The following is a 17,470-nucleotide window of genomic DNA, read 5'->3' as shown; positions in this document are numbered from 1 at the left end:
AAAGGGTCAATAAATCAGGAAGATATAATTACAGACAAGTATATAACTAACAACAGAGCCCCAATCGTATGAAGCAAAAAATGACAGAATTCAAGGGAGAAACAGACAATTCAACAATAATAGTTGGAGACTTACCTACCCTGCTTCTAATAATAGAGAGAACTAAGCAAAAAATCAACAAGAAAATAGAATATAAAAATAACACCATAAACAAATTAGACATAAGAGATGTGTGCATGTGTGTACACCCCATACATAACAGCAAATACACACATTATTTTCAAGTACATATAGACCATTCTCCAGGATAAACCACATTAGGCCATAAAACAGCCTCAATGAATTAAAAGCATTGAGATCATACAAATTAGGTTTTCTGAAAACTATAGGATTAAATTATAAATAATAACAAAAGGAAATTTGGAAAAATCAGAAATAAGTGACAATTAAACAACACAATCCTAAATAAACCAAAGGCTCAAAGAAGAAATCATAAAGTGTTATGGTTAAGTTCATGTGTCAACTTGGCCAAGTTATGGTCCCCAGTTATTTGGTCAAGCAATCACTGGCCTGGTTAGTAATTACTGTGAGGTTATTTTGTAGATTTAAATTATTACTCAGTTGATTGTATCTATGGCTGATTACATTTACAATCATCAAAGGAGACTGCTTTCAGCAATGAGAAAAGTCTCATCCAGTTAGCTGAAGGCCTTAAAAGGAGAACTAATGATTTCAGCTGTCATAAAGAAGAATTTCTATCTCTACTTCAGTCAGCCAGCTTCTCCTGGGGAATTAACCGAAACCGTCATCAGTTTCCAACTTGCAGCCTGCCCTATGAAATTCAGACTTGCCTATCCCCACAGTCGTGAGACCCCATTCCTATAATAAATATCGGAATAGTTACATATATATATATATGTGTGTGTGTGTGTATGTATACATACATATATCCCATTTGTTCTGTTTCTCTGGACACCCTAATAAACAAAGGACATTAGAAAATATTTTGAGATAAATGAAAACAAAAACACAGTGTGCTGGTTTGAATATATTAGTCCCCCAGAAAAAAGCCATGTTCTTTGCTGCAATCTTGTGGGACAGATGTTTTAGTGCTGATTAGATTGGAATCCTTTGAATGTTTCCATGGAGATGTGACCCACCCAACTGTAGGTGATAACTCTGATGAGATAATTTCCATGGAGGTGTGGCCCTGCCCACTGAGCATGGGCCTTGATTACTGGAGCACTATATAAGCTCAGACAGAAGGAGCGAGCTTGCCACAGCCAAGAGGGACACTTTGAAGAATGCATAGAAGCTGAGAGAGTAGCTGTAGATGAGAGACAGTTTGAAGATGGCCGTTGAAAGCAGACTCTTGCTCTGGAGAAGCTAAGAGAGGACAAACACCCCAAGAGCAACTAAGAGTGACATTTTTGAGGAACTGCAGCCTAGAGAGGAAAGTCCTGGGAGAAAGCCATTTTGAAACCAGAACTTTGGAGCAGACGCCAGCCATGTGCCTTCCCAGCTAACAGAGGTTTTCTGGACACCACTGGCCATTCTCCAGTGAAGGTACCCAATTGTTGATGACTTACCTTGAACACTTTATGGCCTTAAGACTCTAACTTTGTAACCAAATAAACCCCCTTTATAAAAGCCGATCTGTTTCTGGTGTTTTGCATCCTGGCAGCATTAGCAAACGAGAACACACAGCATACAAAAAATCAAGGGATGAAACTAAAAATGTGCTCAAAGGGAAATTTAGAGCTTTAATCGCCTGTATTAAAAAAGAAACACCTCAAATCAATTACCTAACATTTTATCTTAATTGAAGACAAAGAGTGAAATAAACCCAAAGGAAGCAGAATCAAGGGAAATAATAAAGACTTGAACAAAACTAAATGGAATAGAGAAAAGAAAACCAAAAGAGAAAACCAATGAACCAAACTTGGTTCTTTGACGAGATCACAAAATTAACATATATTTATCTAGACTAATCAAGAAAAGAGAAAAAAGACTCAAATTACTAAAATCAAGAATGAAAGAGGGGATATTACTACCGACCATACAGAAATTAAAAGAACTATAAGGGAATATGATTAAAAACTGTGGCCAAAAAATTAGATAACAAATGAAATGGACAGATATCTAGAAATTCACAAAATACAAATCTGGATCAAGATGAAATAGAAAATCTGAATGGGCCTATAAAAAGTAAAGACATTGAATTAGTAATTTAAAAATTTTCCACAAAGAAAAGCTCAGGCCCACATACCTTAAGCAAATTCAATCACGTGTTTAAAAAATAATTGCTATCAATCCTTGACAAATTCTTACAAAAATACTTCCCAACTCATTGTATGAAGCCAGGATTACCTTGATAACAAAAAGAAAGACATCACACCAAAGAAAATTCTATACCAATATCCCATATTTATATGAACACACATGCATCTTCAATAAAGTACTAGGAAATGGAATCCAGGAACATTTTAAAAGGATTATACATCATGAAAAAGTGGGATTTATCCCAGGAATGTAATGTTAGTTTACAAAAGCCCAAGTCAACTAATGTAGCATACTGTATCAATAAAGACAAAAACCTTATGATCATATCAATAGATATAGAAAAAACATTTTATGATAAATACAATCAACAAACTAGGCATAGAAGGGAACTTCCTCAACTTGATAATAGAATCTATGATAAGACCAGAGCTAATATTATATTTAACAGGGAAAGACTGAATTCTTTCCCCTTAAGATCAGGAACAAGGCAAAGATGTCTATGCTCACTGCTTCTATTAAACATCTTATTGGAGGTTCTAGCCAGTGCAATTAGGCAAGAAAAAGAAATAAAAAGCATCTAGACTGGAAAAGAAAAAAAATAAAACTATTTCAATTTGAAGATGGCATTATCTTGTACTAGGAAAAAACTAAGAAATCCACAGATAAACTATTAGAATTAAGGAATAATTTCAGAAATATGGCAGGATATAAGATTATTATACAACTATCAATTGTGAAGGAGATGGAAGAAGATGGCAGCATAGAGAGGAGTGGAAGCTAGTTTGTCCCCCTGGAACAACTAATAAACAACCAGGAACAACTAGTATATAATCTAGAATAACTGTGGGGGGACAAATGTGACCGTCCACTTATCATACACCAACCTGAATTGGGAGGAATGGCTGAGATCGCATCACAAAATCTGTAAGTAAAAACTGTGGATCCAAGCTGGGAGCCCCACTCCCTACAGCCCGAACTGCAAAGCCTCGCGGTGCTAGAGAGCAGCACTCTCCGAGCAAGTGAACATAGCTCAGCTGAGCTCCAACTGGGGTTTTAATTAACAAACATGGACTGCTCGATACAAGCTATGAATCCCCAACAAGCAGACAGAGGCTTTTGGTGACGACTGACCTTGGAGAGCCGGAGGGTGGCCGCGGACTGGCCCTGAAGGGGACTTTCTGTCTCTTTTTTGGCTCAGTGGAGAAAGCCTCAGCCATTTTCAGTTCCCAGCTCTCTGACCCAGACAAGGGTGGAGACAGCACAGGCAGAGAGTCTATTCAAATGTAAATGATCCCTCCCTAGGGGGTATATTTTCCCTAAGAGGAAGAAAGTGGTGCCAAGCTCTACTATCTGCCTTCCATTCAGAACCAGACCCCAGAGCCTGGCGGAAAACAGCCACGGGCCACACCTCCTTGCACCAGTCGGGAGCTACAGGCTGATAGGCGCCACGTGCTGGGTGGAAAAGCACAGTGACTTGAGGCCTCACAGGGTATACCAATCTTCTAAGACAAACCCTCAGGGAGACGTGATACTATTGCCTCCTGCTGAGACCTGAGCCTGTTCTGGTCTGGGAAAAGCTGATTGGGGTAACCAAGGAAATCAGATGCCTAGACAACAGAAAACTACAACCTACACTAAGAAAAATGAAGTTATGGCCCAGTCAAAGGAACAAACTTACACTTCAAATGAGATACAGGAATTTAAACAACTAATACTAAATCAATTCCAAAAGTTTAGGGAAGATATGGCAAAAGAGATGAAGCATATACTGAAAACACTGGGCGTACATAAGATAGGAATTGAAAGTTCAAAAAAACAATTGGCAGAATCTATGGAAATGAAAGGCACAACACAAGAGATGAAAGACACACTGGAAACGTACTACAGCAGATCTCAAGAGGCAGAAGAAAATACTCAGGAACTGGAGAACAAGACACCCGAAAGCAACATCTCCAGGAACTTAAGGACAAAACAAAACGCAGGAATGTACGTGTCATGGGTGTCCCAGAAGGAGAAGAGAAGGGAAAAGGGGTAGAAGCAATAATAGAAGAAATAATCAATGAAAATTTCCCATCTCTTATGAAAGATGTAAAATTACAGATCCAAGGCTTGCAGCGTACACCTAACAGAACAGATCTGAATAGACCTATGCCAAGACACTTGATATTAAGATTATCAAACGTCAAAGATAAAGAGAGAATCCTGAAGGCAGCAAGAGAAAAGCGATCCATCACATACAATAAAGCTTGATAAGACTATGTGCGGATTTCTCAATAGAAACCATGGAGGCAAGAAGGAAGTGTGGTGATATATTTAAGATACTGAAAGAGAAAAACCACCGACCAAGAATCCTATATCCAGCAAAACTGTCCTTCAAATATGAGGAAGAGCTTAAAATATTCTCTGACAAACAGACAATGACAGAGTTTGTGAACAAGATATCTGCTCTACAGGAAACACTAAAGGGAGCACTACAGACTGAAAGGAAAAGACAGGAGTGAGAGGTTTGGAAAACAATTTGGGGAGATAGTAGCACAGCAATGTAAGTACACTGAACAAAGATGACTGTGAGTACGGTTGAAAGAGGAAGGTTAGGACCATGTGGGACACCAGAATGAAAGACGAAAGATAAAGACTGGGACTGGATAACTCAGTGAAACCTAGGGTGCTCAACGATTATAATAAATCATTGAGGTAGAACAAATGAACGTCAATATTGCAAGGTGTTAAAAATAGGGTGGGATTGGGGGGAAAATACAATCAATGCAAACTAGAGACTATAATTAACAGAAACATTGTATTATGCTTCCTTTAATATAACAAAGGCAATATACCAAAGCTAAATGCATATGGGGGGGGGGGGGACAGGGGAAGGGTATGGGACTCCTGGCATTGGTGATGTTGTCTTACTCTTTATTCTACTTTAGTTTAATGCTGTATTTCCTTCTGTTGCTTTCTAGCTGTTATGTTTTTTTCTCTCTTTCTTTTTCCTTTTTCTTTTGTCTCTCTACCTTCTCTGACTCTTCCTCCTTCTTTGTGGAAGAAATGGAGATGTCTTTATATAGATAGTGGTGATGGTGATGAATACATAAATACATGACTATACAGGGAACCAATGATTGTTTACTTAGGATGGAATGTATGGTGTGTGAACAAAACTGTCTTAAAAAATGGGTTGATGAAGAAAACTTGAGGGCACTATATTGAGTGAAATAAGACAGACACATAAGGACAAATATTGCAGGGTCTCACTGATATGAACTAATTACAATATGTAAACTCATAGACATGAAATATAAGTTACCAAGATATAGAAGGAGTCTAAAGAATGGGGAGCGGTTGCTTATTATGAGCAGAATGTTCAACTAGGGTGAACTTAAATGTTTGGAAATGGACAGAGGTAATGGTAGCATGTTGTGAGAATAACTAACAGTGCTGAATGGTGCGTGAAGGTGGTGGGAAGGGTAAGCTCAGAGTCACTTATGTCACCAGAAGGAAAGTCAGAGGTTAAAAGATGGGAATGTATAAAACAGTGAATTTTGTCCGCGATTAACTATACAAATATTAGAAATCCCTCTCATGAACTAGAACAAATGTATGACACTATAACTAGAAGTTAATAATAGAGGGCCATACATGAAAAAATATATACCTATTGCAAACTATATACTACAGTTAGTAGTATTTTAACATTCTTTCATCAACAGCAACAAATGTACTATACCAAAACTATGAATCAATAATGGAGGGGGATTGGTTAGGGGTATGGGAGGATTGGAGCTTCCTTTTTTTGTCTTGGTTTCTTTTCTGGAGTAATGAAAATGTTCTAAGAATTGAAAAAAAATTAATTGTGGTGATGGATGCGTAGCTGTGTGATGGTACCATGGGCAACTGATTGTACACTCTGGATCTTTGGAGAGTTGCATGGTATGTCAACAATCTCAATAAAAAAAAATCAACTTTATTTCTATAAACTAGCAATGAACATTACAAAAATGACATTAAGAAAGCCATTCCATTTAAATTAGCATCAAAAAGAATATTTAGTTAAAAACTTAAAAGAAGGGCGATACTTCTACATTAAAAACAACAAAATATTGTTGAAAGAAATTAAAGAATTCCTAAATACACAGAAAGGCATCCCATATTGATTAAACAGAATTTAATACTGTTAAAATGTCAATAATCCCACAATTGATCTACAGATTGAACACATTCCCTATTAAAATCCTAGGTGAATGTTTGCAGAAATTGATAAAATAGTCCTAAAATTCATATGGAAATACATGAAACTCAGAATAGCCAAAACAATCTTTGAAAACAAAGCTGGAATATACCATTATACAAAACAGTGTGGTACTGGTGTAAGGAGAGACATATAGCTCATAGATCATAGAATTGAGAGACTAGAAATAAACACAGTTATGGCTAAATGGTTTTTGACAAGGGGAAATGTGGAAAAGAACAGTCAGTTGATGGGAAAAAAACAGTCAGTCTTTTCAAAAAATGATGTGGAACAAATGGATGAGATCTGATCCATACTTTTCACAGTGCACCAAAATTTAGTCAAAACAGATCATGCACGTAAATAGACAAAACTACAAAACTCTTAAAAGGAAACTCCAGCGTAAAACTTCACGACCTTGGGGTTGGCAAAGGATTCTTAAATGCACACCAAAAGCAAAATCAGAAAAGAAAAAATAAACCTGACTACAATGATATTAATAACTTTTGTGCTGTAAATGATACCATCAAGAAAGTGAAAAGGCAACCCACAGAGTGGGAGAAAATATTTGCAAATGTATCCAGAACATAAAAAGAATTCTCACTACTCAATAAAAAAGAGAAATAAAGTAATTTAAAAATTGGCAAAGGATTTAGACATTTCTCCAAAATGACAAATATGCACATGAAAACATGCTCAACCTGATTAGTCGTTAGGGAAAAAGAAAGTAAACCAGTGAGATACCACTTCACATGCACAAGGATAACTATAATAATAATGAAAAAAAGACAATAACAAATGCTGGTGAAAATGTGGAGAAACTGAAGCCCTCACACGTTGCTGGTGCGAATGTAAAATGGTGCAGCTTTTTTTTTTTTTTTTTTTTTTGGATGCCTTTTATTTCTTTGTCTTGCCGGATTGCCCTGGCTAGCACTTCCAGCACAATGTTGAATAACAGTGGTGACAGCGGGCATCCTTGTCTTGTTCCTGATCTTAGAGGGAAGGCTTTCAGTCTCTCACCATTGAGTACTATGCTGGCTGTGGGTTTTTCATATATGCTCTTTATCATGTTGAGGAAGTTTCCTTCAATTCCTACCTTTTGAAGTGTTTTTATCAAAAAGGGATGTTGGATTTTGTCAAATGCTTTTTCAGCATCTATTGAGATGATCAATTGATTTTTCCCTTTCGAGTTTTTAATGTGTTGTAATACATTGATTGTTTTTCTTATGTTGAACCATCCTTGCATGCCTGGAATGAACCCCACTTGGTCATGGTGTATGATTTTTTTAATGTGTCTTTGGATTCGATTTGCAAGTATTTTGTTGAGGATTTTTGCATCTATATTCATTAGGGAGATTGGCCGGTAGTTTTCCTTTTTTGTAGCATCTTTGCCTGGTTTTGGTATTAGATTGATGTTAGCTTCATAAAATGAGTTAGGTAGTGTTCCATTTTTTTCAATGTTTTGAAAGAGTTTGAGTAAGATTGGTGTCAGTTCTTTCTGGAAAGTTTGGTAGAATTCCCCTGTGAAGCCATCTGGCCCTGGGCATTTATTTGTGGGAAGATTTTTGATGACTGATTGGATCTCTTTGCTTGTGATGGGTTGGTTGAGGTCTTCTATTTCTTCTCTGGTCAGTCTAGGTTGTTCATATGTTTCCAGGAAATTGTCCATTTCTTCTACATTATCCAGTTTGTTGCCATACAGTTGTTCATAATATCCTCTTATAATTTTTTTAATTTCTTCAGGATCTGCAGTTATGTCACCTTTTTCATTCATTATTTTGTTTATATGGGTCTTCTCTCTTTTTGATTTTGTCAGTCTAGCTAGGGGCTTGTCAATCTTGTTGATCTTCTCAAAGAACCAACTTTTGGTGATATTTATCCTTTCTATTGTTTTTTTGTTCTCTATGTCATTTATTTCTGCTTTAATCCTTGTTATTTCTTTTCTTGTACTTGGTTTAGGATTGGTTTGCTGTTCATTTTCTAGCTTCTTCAGTTGATCCATTAGTTCTTTGATTTTGGCTCTTTCTTCCTTTTTAATATATGCGTTTAGTGCTATAAATTTCCCCCTTAGCACTGCTTTTGCTGCGTCCCATAGGTTTTGGTATGTTGTGTTCTCATTTTCATTCGTCTCTATATATTTAGCAATTTCTCTTGCTATTTCTTCTTTAACCCACTGATTGTTTAGGAGTGTGTTGTTTAACCTCCAGGTATTTGTGAATTTTCTAAGTCTCTGATGGTTATTGACTTCTAATTGTATTCCATTGTGGTCAGAGAATGTGCTTTGAATAATTTCAATCTTTTTAAATTTATTGAGGCTTGTTTTATGTCCCAGCATATGATCTATTCTGGAGAAAGTTCCGTGAGCACTAGAAAAGTATGTGTATCCTGGTGATTTGGGATGTAATGTCCTGTAGATGTCTGTTAAATCTAATTCATTTATCAGATTGTTTAGGTTTTCAATTTCCTTATTGGTCTTCTGTCTGGTTGATCTATCTATAGGAGAGAGTGATGTGTTGAAGTCTCCCACAATTATTGTGGAAACATCAATTGCTTCCTTTAGTTTTGCCAATGTTTCTCTCATGTATTTTGTGGCACCTTGATTGGGTGCATAGACATTTACGATTGTTATTTCTTCTTGCTGAATTGCCCCTTTTATTAGTATGTAGTGGCCTTCTTTGTCTCTCAAAACATCCCTGCATTTGAAGTCTATTTTATCTGAGATTAATATTGCTACACCTGCTTTCTTTTGGCTGTAGCTTGCATGAAATATTTTTTTCCATCCTTTCACTTTCAGTTTCTTTGTGTCCCTGTGTCTAAGATGAGTCTCTTGTATGCAACATATTGATGGTTCATTTTTTTTGATCCATTCTGCGAATCTATATCTTTTAATTGGGGAGTTTAATCCATTTACATTCAACGTTAAAACCGTGAAGGCATTTCTTGAATCGGCCATCTTATCCTTTGGATTATGTTTGCCATATTTTTCCCTCTCTCTATTAATATCCTTTATTGTACCCATACCGAATCTCTTTAGTACTGAACCTTTCTCCAAGTCTCTCTGTCCTGTCTTTGTTTCTCTGTCTGTAGGGCTCCCTTTAGTATCTCCAGTAGGGCAGGTCTCTTGTTAGCAAATTCTCTCAGCATTTCTTTGTCTGTGAAAAATTTAAGCTCTCCCTCAAATTTGAAGGAGAGCTTTGCTGGATAAAGTATTCTTGGCTGGAAATTCCTCTCACTCAGAATTTTAAATATATCGTGCCACTGCCTTCTCACCTCCATGGTGGCTGCTTAGTAGTCACTACTTAGTCTTATGCTGTTTCCTTTGTATGTGGTGAATTGCTTTTCTCTTGCTGCTTTCAGAACTTGCTCCTTCTCTTCTATGTTTGACAGTGTGATCAGTATATGTCTCGGAGTGGGTTTTTTTGGATTTATTCTATTTGGAGTTCGCTGAGCATTTATGATTTGTGTATTTATGTTGTTTAGAAGATTTGGGAAGTTTTCCCCAACAATTTCTTTGAATACTCTTCCTAGACCTTTACCCTTTTCTTCCCCTTCTGGGACACCAATGAGTCTTATATTCGGACGTTTCATATTATCTATCATATCCCTGAGGTCCATTTCGAGTTTTTCAATTTTTTTCCCCATTCTTTCTTTTATGCTTTCATTTTCCATTCTGTCATCTTCCAGGTCACTGATTCGTTGTTCAACTTCCTCTAGTCTTGTACTATGAGTGTCCAGAATATTTTTAATTTGGTCAACAGTTTCTTTAATTTCCATAAGATCATCCATTTTTTTATTTAGTCTTGCAATGTCTTCTTTATGCTCTTCTAGGGTCTTCTTGATTTCCTTCATATCCCGTACTATGGTCTCATTGTTCATCTTTAGTTCTTTGAGTAGCTGCTCTAGGTGTGTCTCTTCTGGTCTTTTGATTTGGGTGCTTGGGCTTGGGTTATCCATATCGTCTGGTTTTTTCATATGCTTTATAATTTTCTGTTGTTTTTGGCCTCGTGGCATTTGCTGAACTTGATAGGGTTCTTTTAGGGTTTGTAGACCAGTTGAAGTCCTTATCTCTAATTTATCAGATCTACAGCTTCGTGGAGTACACTTTCTCTAACTAACCAGCAGGTGGCGTCCACGAGCCACCTGTTCTCCACAAGCCAGATCTCCCCTGCTTAGCCTTTTTGGTGAGTGGGGGAGTGAGTCTTGTGGGGCCCAATTGGTGTACCAAGCTTGCGTGTGTAGTTGGTGTTGCCTGCCCTGTATGTGGGGCGTGTTTCTGGGCAGTCGGGGAGGGGGGGTGGCCCTAACAATCAAATCTCCCTGATGATCCTAGAGTTTTAAAGCTACTGCAATAGTCTAATCCTTCAGTTCAGTCCTGCCACAGTTTGTCTCTGCCACTGACCCACAAGTCTTTGGTATTGGCGTATGGCTCCTGAGACTTGCAAGTGGGCCCCTCTTCCAGGCTGTGCACCCCGGGTCCTCTGTTGAGGGATGACTGTGCTATGTCACAGGTGAGTGCCGTCCCCCCAGGGCAGTTCTGGGCTGCTGGGCTGTGTTGGGAGGCTCCCAGTCTGCTCAAATGATGGCTGAATGGTGCTCTGTTAATTCATACTGCTCCCCCTTCCCAGCTCTGGGACATTCAGCTGAGGTTGCAGGGAAGGCTAATGTCCACGCCCAGTTTTGTGGTGTGTGCCTGTTATTTGAAGCACTTCCGTCACACTGGGTTGTCTGGGGCAGCTCTGGGCTATGGGGCTGGCGATGGGCAGGAGTGTTTCCTGTCCACCAGGATGGTGGCTGTGAGCGGACACCCCCCTTTTCTTGGGAAGTTGTGTTGTTTAGTGAATTTTCTCAGCCACTGGATTATTGCCTTTTGTCTCAGAGCTCTCTTAGTTCTGCTCTTGACTTGACGTGCCCAAATTTCAATTCTTTGAAGCTTTCTGTATTGAGCTTCTTAGAGTAATTGTTTTAGAAAAAGCAAAAAGGATTTAAAAAAAAAAAAAAAAAAAAAAAAAAAGGCCCTCCTCAGAGATCTAATGGGTTATTGAAATGCTAATAGACAAAGCAACCAGGGCCATTAAGGAAAGGTGCACAGGGCAGAGAGATCAGCCTTGCTTCGGGATTTGCATATGCGCCTCAAGGCCTGATCTCCGCCCTTCCCCTTTCTGTGTTCACCAGAACTCCAAAAATCCTCTGCTTTTATTTTGGAGTTTTTCGTGTTGTTTTTTTTCTATGCCTGTCTCCTCTCTGCTGGGCTGGCTGCTCTCAGAGTCTCTGGTGTCTGGTCTCAGTCTATCTATGGTTGGAGTTTGAATCAGTAGAATGAGTTTCCGATAAGAGCAGCCACTGCAATTCTCCCTTCTCCTTCCTGGAGCTGACAGCCCCTCCTCCCCCGGGACTGAGCCTGGCAGGGAGGGGCGCGGGTCCCCTGGCCGCAAAAACTTACAGATTTCGCTGATCTCAGCAGTTCCACGTTTTCATGAGTGTTGTATGAAGTATGCCCAAAGACAGATTGCTCTGTGGTGTCCAGTCCACGCAGTTCCTGGCTTTTTACCTACTTTCCTGGAGGAGTAACTTTTGTTGCTTTCTTTTCTTCTTTCCGTTTCTTCCTTTCGCCGGCACTGATCGACTGGTGAACGGATCTGTCTCGCGAGCGCGCTTCCTCGCGGCGATCCCGGGTGCGGTGAGGGTGAGAGGCCTCTCTCCTTGAGTGCGGCGTTCCGTCTCTCACAGAACTCTGAGCCCCACGTTGGGCGCCAGTTGTCCCGGCCCGCGGGACGATCAACGGAGGCTCCGAGTCCTGTGAGGGAGGAATGGTATGGGACAAGAGACACGAAGAACGACAGCAAGACAGGTTTCTGATCAAGCTGCCTGGTGCAGCTTTTAATATCATATGACCCACCAATTCCACTCCAAGGTACATAACTAAAAGAAATTAAAACATATGTCCATATAAAAACTTGCACATAAATGTTCATAGCTGTATTATTCCTAATAGCCAAAAAGTGGAAACAACCCAAATGTCCATCAACTGGTGAATGGATAAATAAAAGGTGGTATATCCATACAGTAGAATATTATTCTTCAAGGAAAAAAAATGAAGTCTGACACTTGCTAACAGCATGGGTGAACTTTGGAAATACTATGCTAAGTCAAAGAAGCCAGTTATAAAGGATCACACATTTTTTATTCTATTTATGTGAAATAGTCCAAATATGAAAATCCATAGAGACAGAAAGTAAACTGTTCATTGTCTAGGCTGGGAAAGTTAGGGTGAAATGGGGGAGTGACTATATGCCAAATGGTTCCATTCATATAACATTTTAAAAAGAAAGAAACAACAGGGAGTAGGTTAGTGGTTGCCAGGGATTAGGGATGTGTGGATAGGGTAGAGAGTAGTGGATGTGTTCATAAAAGGGAAACACACAGGATCTTTGTTTTGATGGAACTGTTCTGTATATTGCGACAGTGGCTACAAGGACCCTCACCAGAGACAATACTGCATAGAACTAAACGCACACAAGCACACACAAATAAATTCAAGCAAAAGTGTGGAAATCTGAACAAGACTGGTGGAGTGTTTCAATGTCAATATCCTGGTTGTGATACTTCTGCAAGATACTGTCATTGAGGTCAACTGGGTAAAGGAAATCTTTGTATTATTTCTTACAACTGGATGTGAATCCACCTATTTTTGAATGAGAATATCAAGATGCTCTTCTGTAAAACAAACAATTAAAAATCGAAGTTTAATGCCTGTGTGAAATGCATACTAATGCCTACAGAGGATTAGGTGAGCACGGAGAAACCTAAGGGCTATAAATTTTTCTCCATGCTCAGTATTATCAGGGGTTACCTTAGAGTTTAAATAAATTTTACAGTCTCCTTATACGACTCATAAATTTCCTCTAGAAGCTACTCTTTCTCTGCTCCACTTCGAAGTAAACCCTTTCATGAGATTTTAAAAGGCAGCATCTCTGATGCAACAGTTGTCATCACCCACATTTTAAATTTGATTTTTAGTTACACAAGTAAAACAACACATTCTGGTTGTAAAAACTGAAAGCTTTATGGATAAGGCTTAGATTTCCTTTTGGGGCCTACCTTTACCCATCCAATTCTGCAAGTAGTCATTATCAGCTTGTACATATTTCTAGACATTTTTACTAAGTACCTTCATATCTAGCAAGTATAAACTTTACAGTCAACTTAGTTATATGCGTAAATGGAATTACCTTTCTTTTCTATAGTGGAACATAATCCCTGAAATTTCCCTGTCTCCATTCTGCCAAGTGCAGGCAACTTAATCTACTCCTGGGTTTCATTTCTCTCTATTCATTCCGGTGACTTTTTTAGGTCAGTTCAGGATTTACAAAAGCAGCCATGGTCTGGTTGAAAATTCTTTGATCTCTCTCTGCTTTTCCTCCAGTCCTGATTGTGAAATTCTGGAGTAACCTGCCCTGGCCTACCTCACCATTCTCTCTGCCTATCACTTTCCTCTTTGTTCATTACCTTCCAGGAACATTATTTCTATTTTTGGAATATGACAGCTTCTCCTTGTTCTTTGTACCACTAAAGCCCTCTGTCTGGAATGCTTACTGCCCAGGCCCTTATGAGGTTGAATCCTCTCATTCCGGTTGAATCTCAAATATTACTGGCCTTTATGACCCCACCTCCTCTCAATCACACCTCCCTGGTAGTATGTGGCTAGACCTAACATGTAAGTTCACTGGTCTTATGGCAGCCAGGTGCTCTCATCTGAACCGAAGCACCCTGAAAACCAGGCTTCAGAGTGAAGAATGGAGCAGATGCTCTGAGAGCAACAAACGTAAGTAAAGGAAAGCCTAGGCACCAGTATTTCTAGGTCATGTTTCCATTCCTCTCCTGAGGTATAGCTGAATCCCTGCCTATAGATCCCATGAATAACCTTAAAAAAGCTTGTTCCTCTCCATTCTGTTGGGGGTGAGTGCAACACAATCCAAGGTGAGTATTGTTTCTAGCAACTAAAGTCCTAATACAACTACATTACTTTAGTGGATAGTTGTAATTGTTTCAGGTACTGAGTACTTAAACTCTATTCCTACTTGAGGACATTCCTCACTGGGAGACAACCTGGTGAGAGCAAAAGCTCTGTTTCTACTATGGAAGTTCAGGGGGTCAATCACTCCCTGTTGAATCACCCTGAGGATGAGCAGAGTTGAGAAAATATTTGTGGTGGTGGCAGGGGGTGTCCTGTTCCCAGTTCGCTTTCATTCTGCCTGTTTCTCAGTCTTCTAGTCAATTCTGTAGTTCTTCAATATTCTTCTAATAAATTATTTTATAGCATAGTTTAACCAGTCTGTTTCTATTGCTCATCACCAGCAAATCTGTCTGATACAAACATTCTAACTACAGAGAATATCTGAGTGCCTATTATGTACCAGGCCATTTTCTCAACCCTGTATATGTATTAATTCATTTAATCTGAGAAGTAATCATCTGTTTACCTAAGGGAAGAAAGACCCTTTCTTATTTTTCTAATTCCCAGGGAGTAGCATAGTATCTGCCACATAGCAGGCACTCATTAAATAGTCAATGAATAACCAAATCATACCAAATATACACATAGAACACACATAAAACAATCCATTTAAGTAAAATAGTGTGGTCATCTTCTTATTCTGTAGTCACCTGAAATGACTGATTTCCTAATATACTAGTCTAAATTGACACAAAAAAAATACATGGGTTCAAAATGTAAAAACGCACCCTCACTCCATGAAAAATGAGAGGAAAACCTTTCTTAGGCAATTTCTCCCAGCTGAGCAAAGAGTTCACTATTTTAGGGTCTGCACACACTTCGAGTTCTTTTTGATAAAAGAGTTTAGATGGCAATTCAAGCAAAGTGGCGTGAGATCTGTAGTTCTTCACAAGCTTTGTAACCTACCAGGAGACAAAATGGGACAATTTGATAGGGTGATCTACAGACAACATACAACATACAGTTTTTGTCAACAGAACAAAATGTCTACGTGACAAATGCCAAGAGCCAGATCAAGTTCTACCCCTACTGTGCAAATTCCCCTCTTCGGTGAGCACTTGCATGCTTTCTTCATCTCAAAATGAAAACGGATGTTTAGGAGGAACCCTTACTTCCACACTAAGCTCCTCAAATGACTTACTTGAATGTATAGTCCATTTGTAATATCAGTTTGGCTTACAGAAATAAACAGAGCTGAATATTGGCAAAATAGAACTTCAGGATGTCTAGACACAGCTGAGGGAGGGGTCAAGGTTTCTGTTAGGAGGGGAGAGGTAGCTTCTACCATATGGAACCAAATATTTTATATATAAGTCAGATACATGTCTGATTGACTGCCCTGTAACCCCATAGCCTTGAAATGAGGCCCAATTTAAGCCTTTTCTCAGCTCTGCTGCAGAGGTAAGGGATTCAGGGCTACTAAAGCCAGGGTGGTTATGGAGATGATGAAAACCTAGAGCATGGTAAGTAAATGGTGGTTGTGAGAGTTCTTCCTCTCCAGCCAACCTTGAGAGGATCTAGTTGTAACTGTATTGAGGGAATTAATAATGATGAGGTTGATAACATCACCAGTGTGTCAAACAAGAGCAGCATAGCAATATTGGTTCAGAGCAAAGTAATTTTTTACTGTACCAGTTTAAAGATTAATGTTACTTGGCTAGTACTAAGGATCAACGTTACAGATTCAGGGTTCTCAAACATTAGCATTCTAGGGAGCTTCTTAAAAATTCATATTCCAAAGCCCATTGCCCAGATTCTGACTGAGGTCTGCTGATATCCCAGGAATCTGCATTTTAATAAGCACCTCAGGTAATTCTGATGCAACCATAAAGAAAGCAATGTGTTAGCTTCTTTCTTTGGCTGTTTACTTTTTTTTTTTTTTAGGGTTAGTTATATGTTATTTTCAGCTTTTCCTATGTTAACAGAGTAAGACAGCCTACCATTATTTTTCTATTATCAACCCAATACACGAATCCACTGTCAACAGAATGTTTGAAATTCCCTGGTAACATGTCAGGGGACTCTAATGAAACAAAGTTCAGTGTCTCTGTGACCAAAGAGCAAGTTCAGTCAGTGGTGAGTGTAAATGAGTAAGGGTTGGCATTCCCCACAGAGTTTCTGCTGTCACGCTCTTGAATGATGAGTTTTCTCACGTAAGAGTATTTGGGCTTCTTAAAGTAGAAAGGGGTGAGAGGAATTGAAGGTCATTTGCTACCTGATGGCTGGAATCATCAACTCTTTTCTTTATTGGCACTACCAAAAACTGTCACTGTGGAGTGTGACTTTGGTTCGACAAAGAAATAATTAGATGTAAATCATAATACACTGTTATTAGGTTTGACACAGAATCATTAACTTATAAGGCAAGGAAAATCCATACACATCTGTGTGGTTATTATTTGTTATAATACAATTTCACTTACCCTTTAAGTTGAACCAACCAAAAGGTGAATACATTAACTTACTAACAAAGGATTGTATGCACCAGAATCACCAAAAGCATTTTCATCTCTTTGATATGCTGGTCGAGACATCAATCTTTCCAACATGGACACATTCAGCCCATAAGCTACAGCAAGTCTGGATTTAACGACTGGTCCAAGCTGCATGGGGTCTCCAACAAGCACAATCTATAGCACACATACACACGCAAAGAAAACCAACAACTGAACATTTTCCCTCTCAAACATATTTTACGTGCACATACATAAAACATTAAGTTACCACAGAGAAGGCACAAACAGAAATATAGCTTAGTTTACCACAGAAGCTTGAGTTGTGTTCACTGGATAGGCAAAATGTTATGGTAGCCTTGCTAGGAACTTTGCATGTATTATTTCGTTAAATCTTCAGGACATTCCGAAGAGGTAGGCCCTACCATCTCTAAAATAAAGATGAAGAAACTGAGATTCAGATGGTCATGGTTTGATTATTTAGCTAGAATATGG

General features: G+C 38.8%; 1 protein-coding gene across 1 annotated transcript in view; it reads right to left on the bottom strand.

Annotated features, from left to right (window-relative positions):
• LOC119522469 (RNA helicase Mov10l1-like) overlaps nt 1-17,470 on the bottom strand; it is a 165,104-nt gene that overhangs the window by 26,112 nt on the left and 121,522 nt on the right. The window contains 2 exon segments of the mRNA XM_037820922.1: nt 15,251-15,424; nt 16,988-17,152. Of these exon segments, the coding sequence (XP_037676850.1) occupies nt 15,251-15,424; nt 16,988-17,152 (339 nt within the window).

This window comes from Choloepus didactylus, chromosome X (genome assembly GCF_015220235.1).
Source record: "Choloepus didactylus isolate mChoDid1 chromosome X, mChoDid1.pri, whole genome shotgun sequence".
NCBI lineage: Eukaryota > Metazoa > Chordata > Mammalia > Pilosa > Megalonychidae > Choloepus > Choloepus didactylus.
This window is presented reverse-complemented; position numbering and strand designations above follow the sequence as displayed.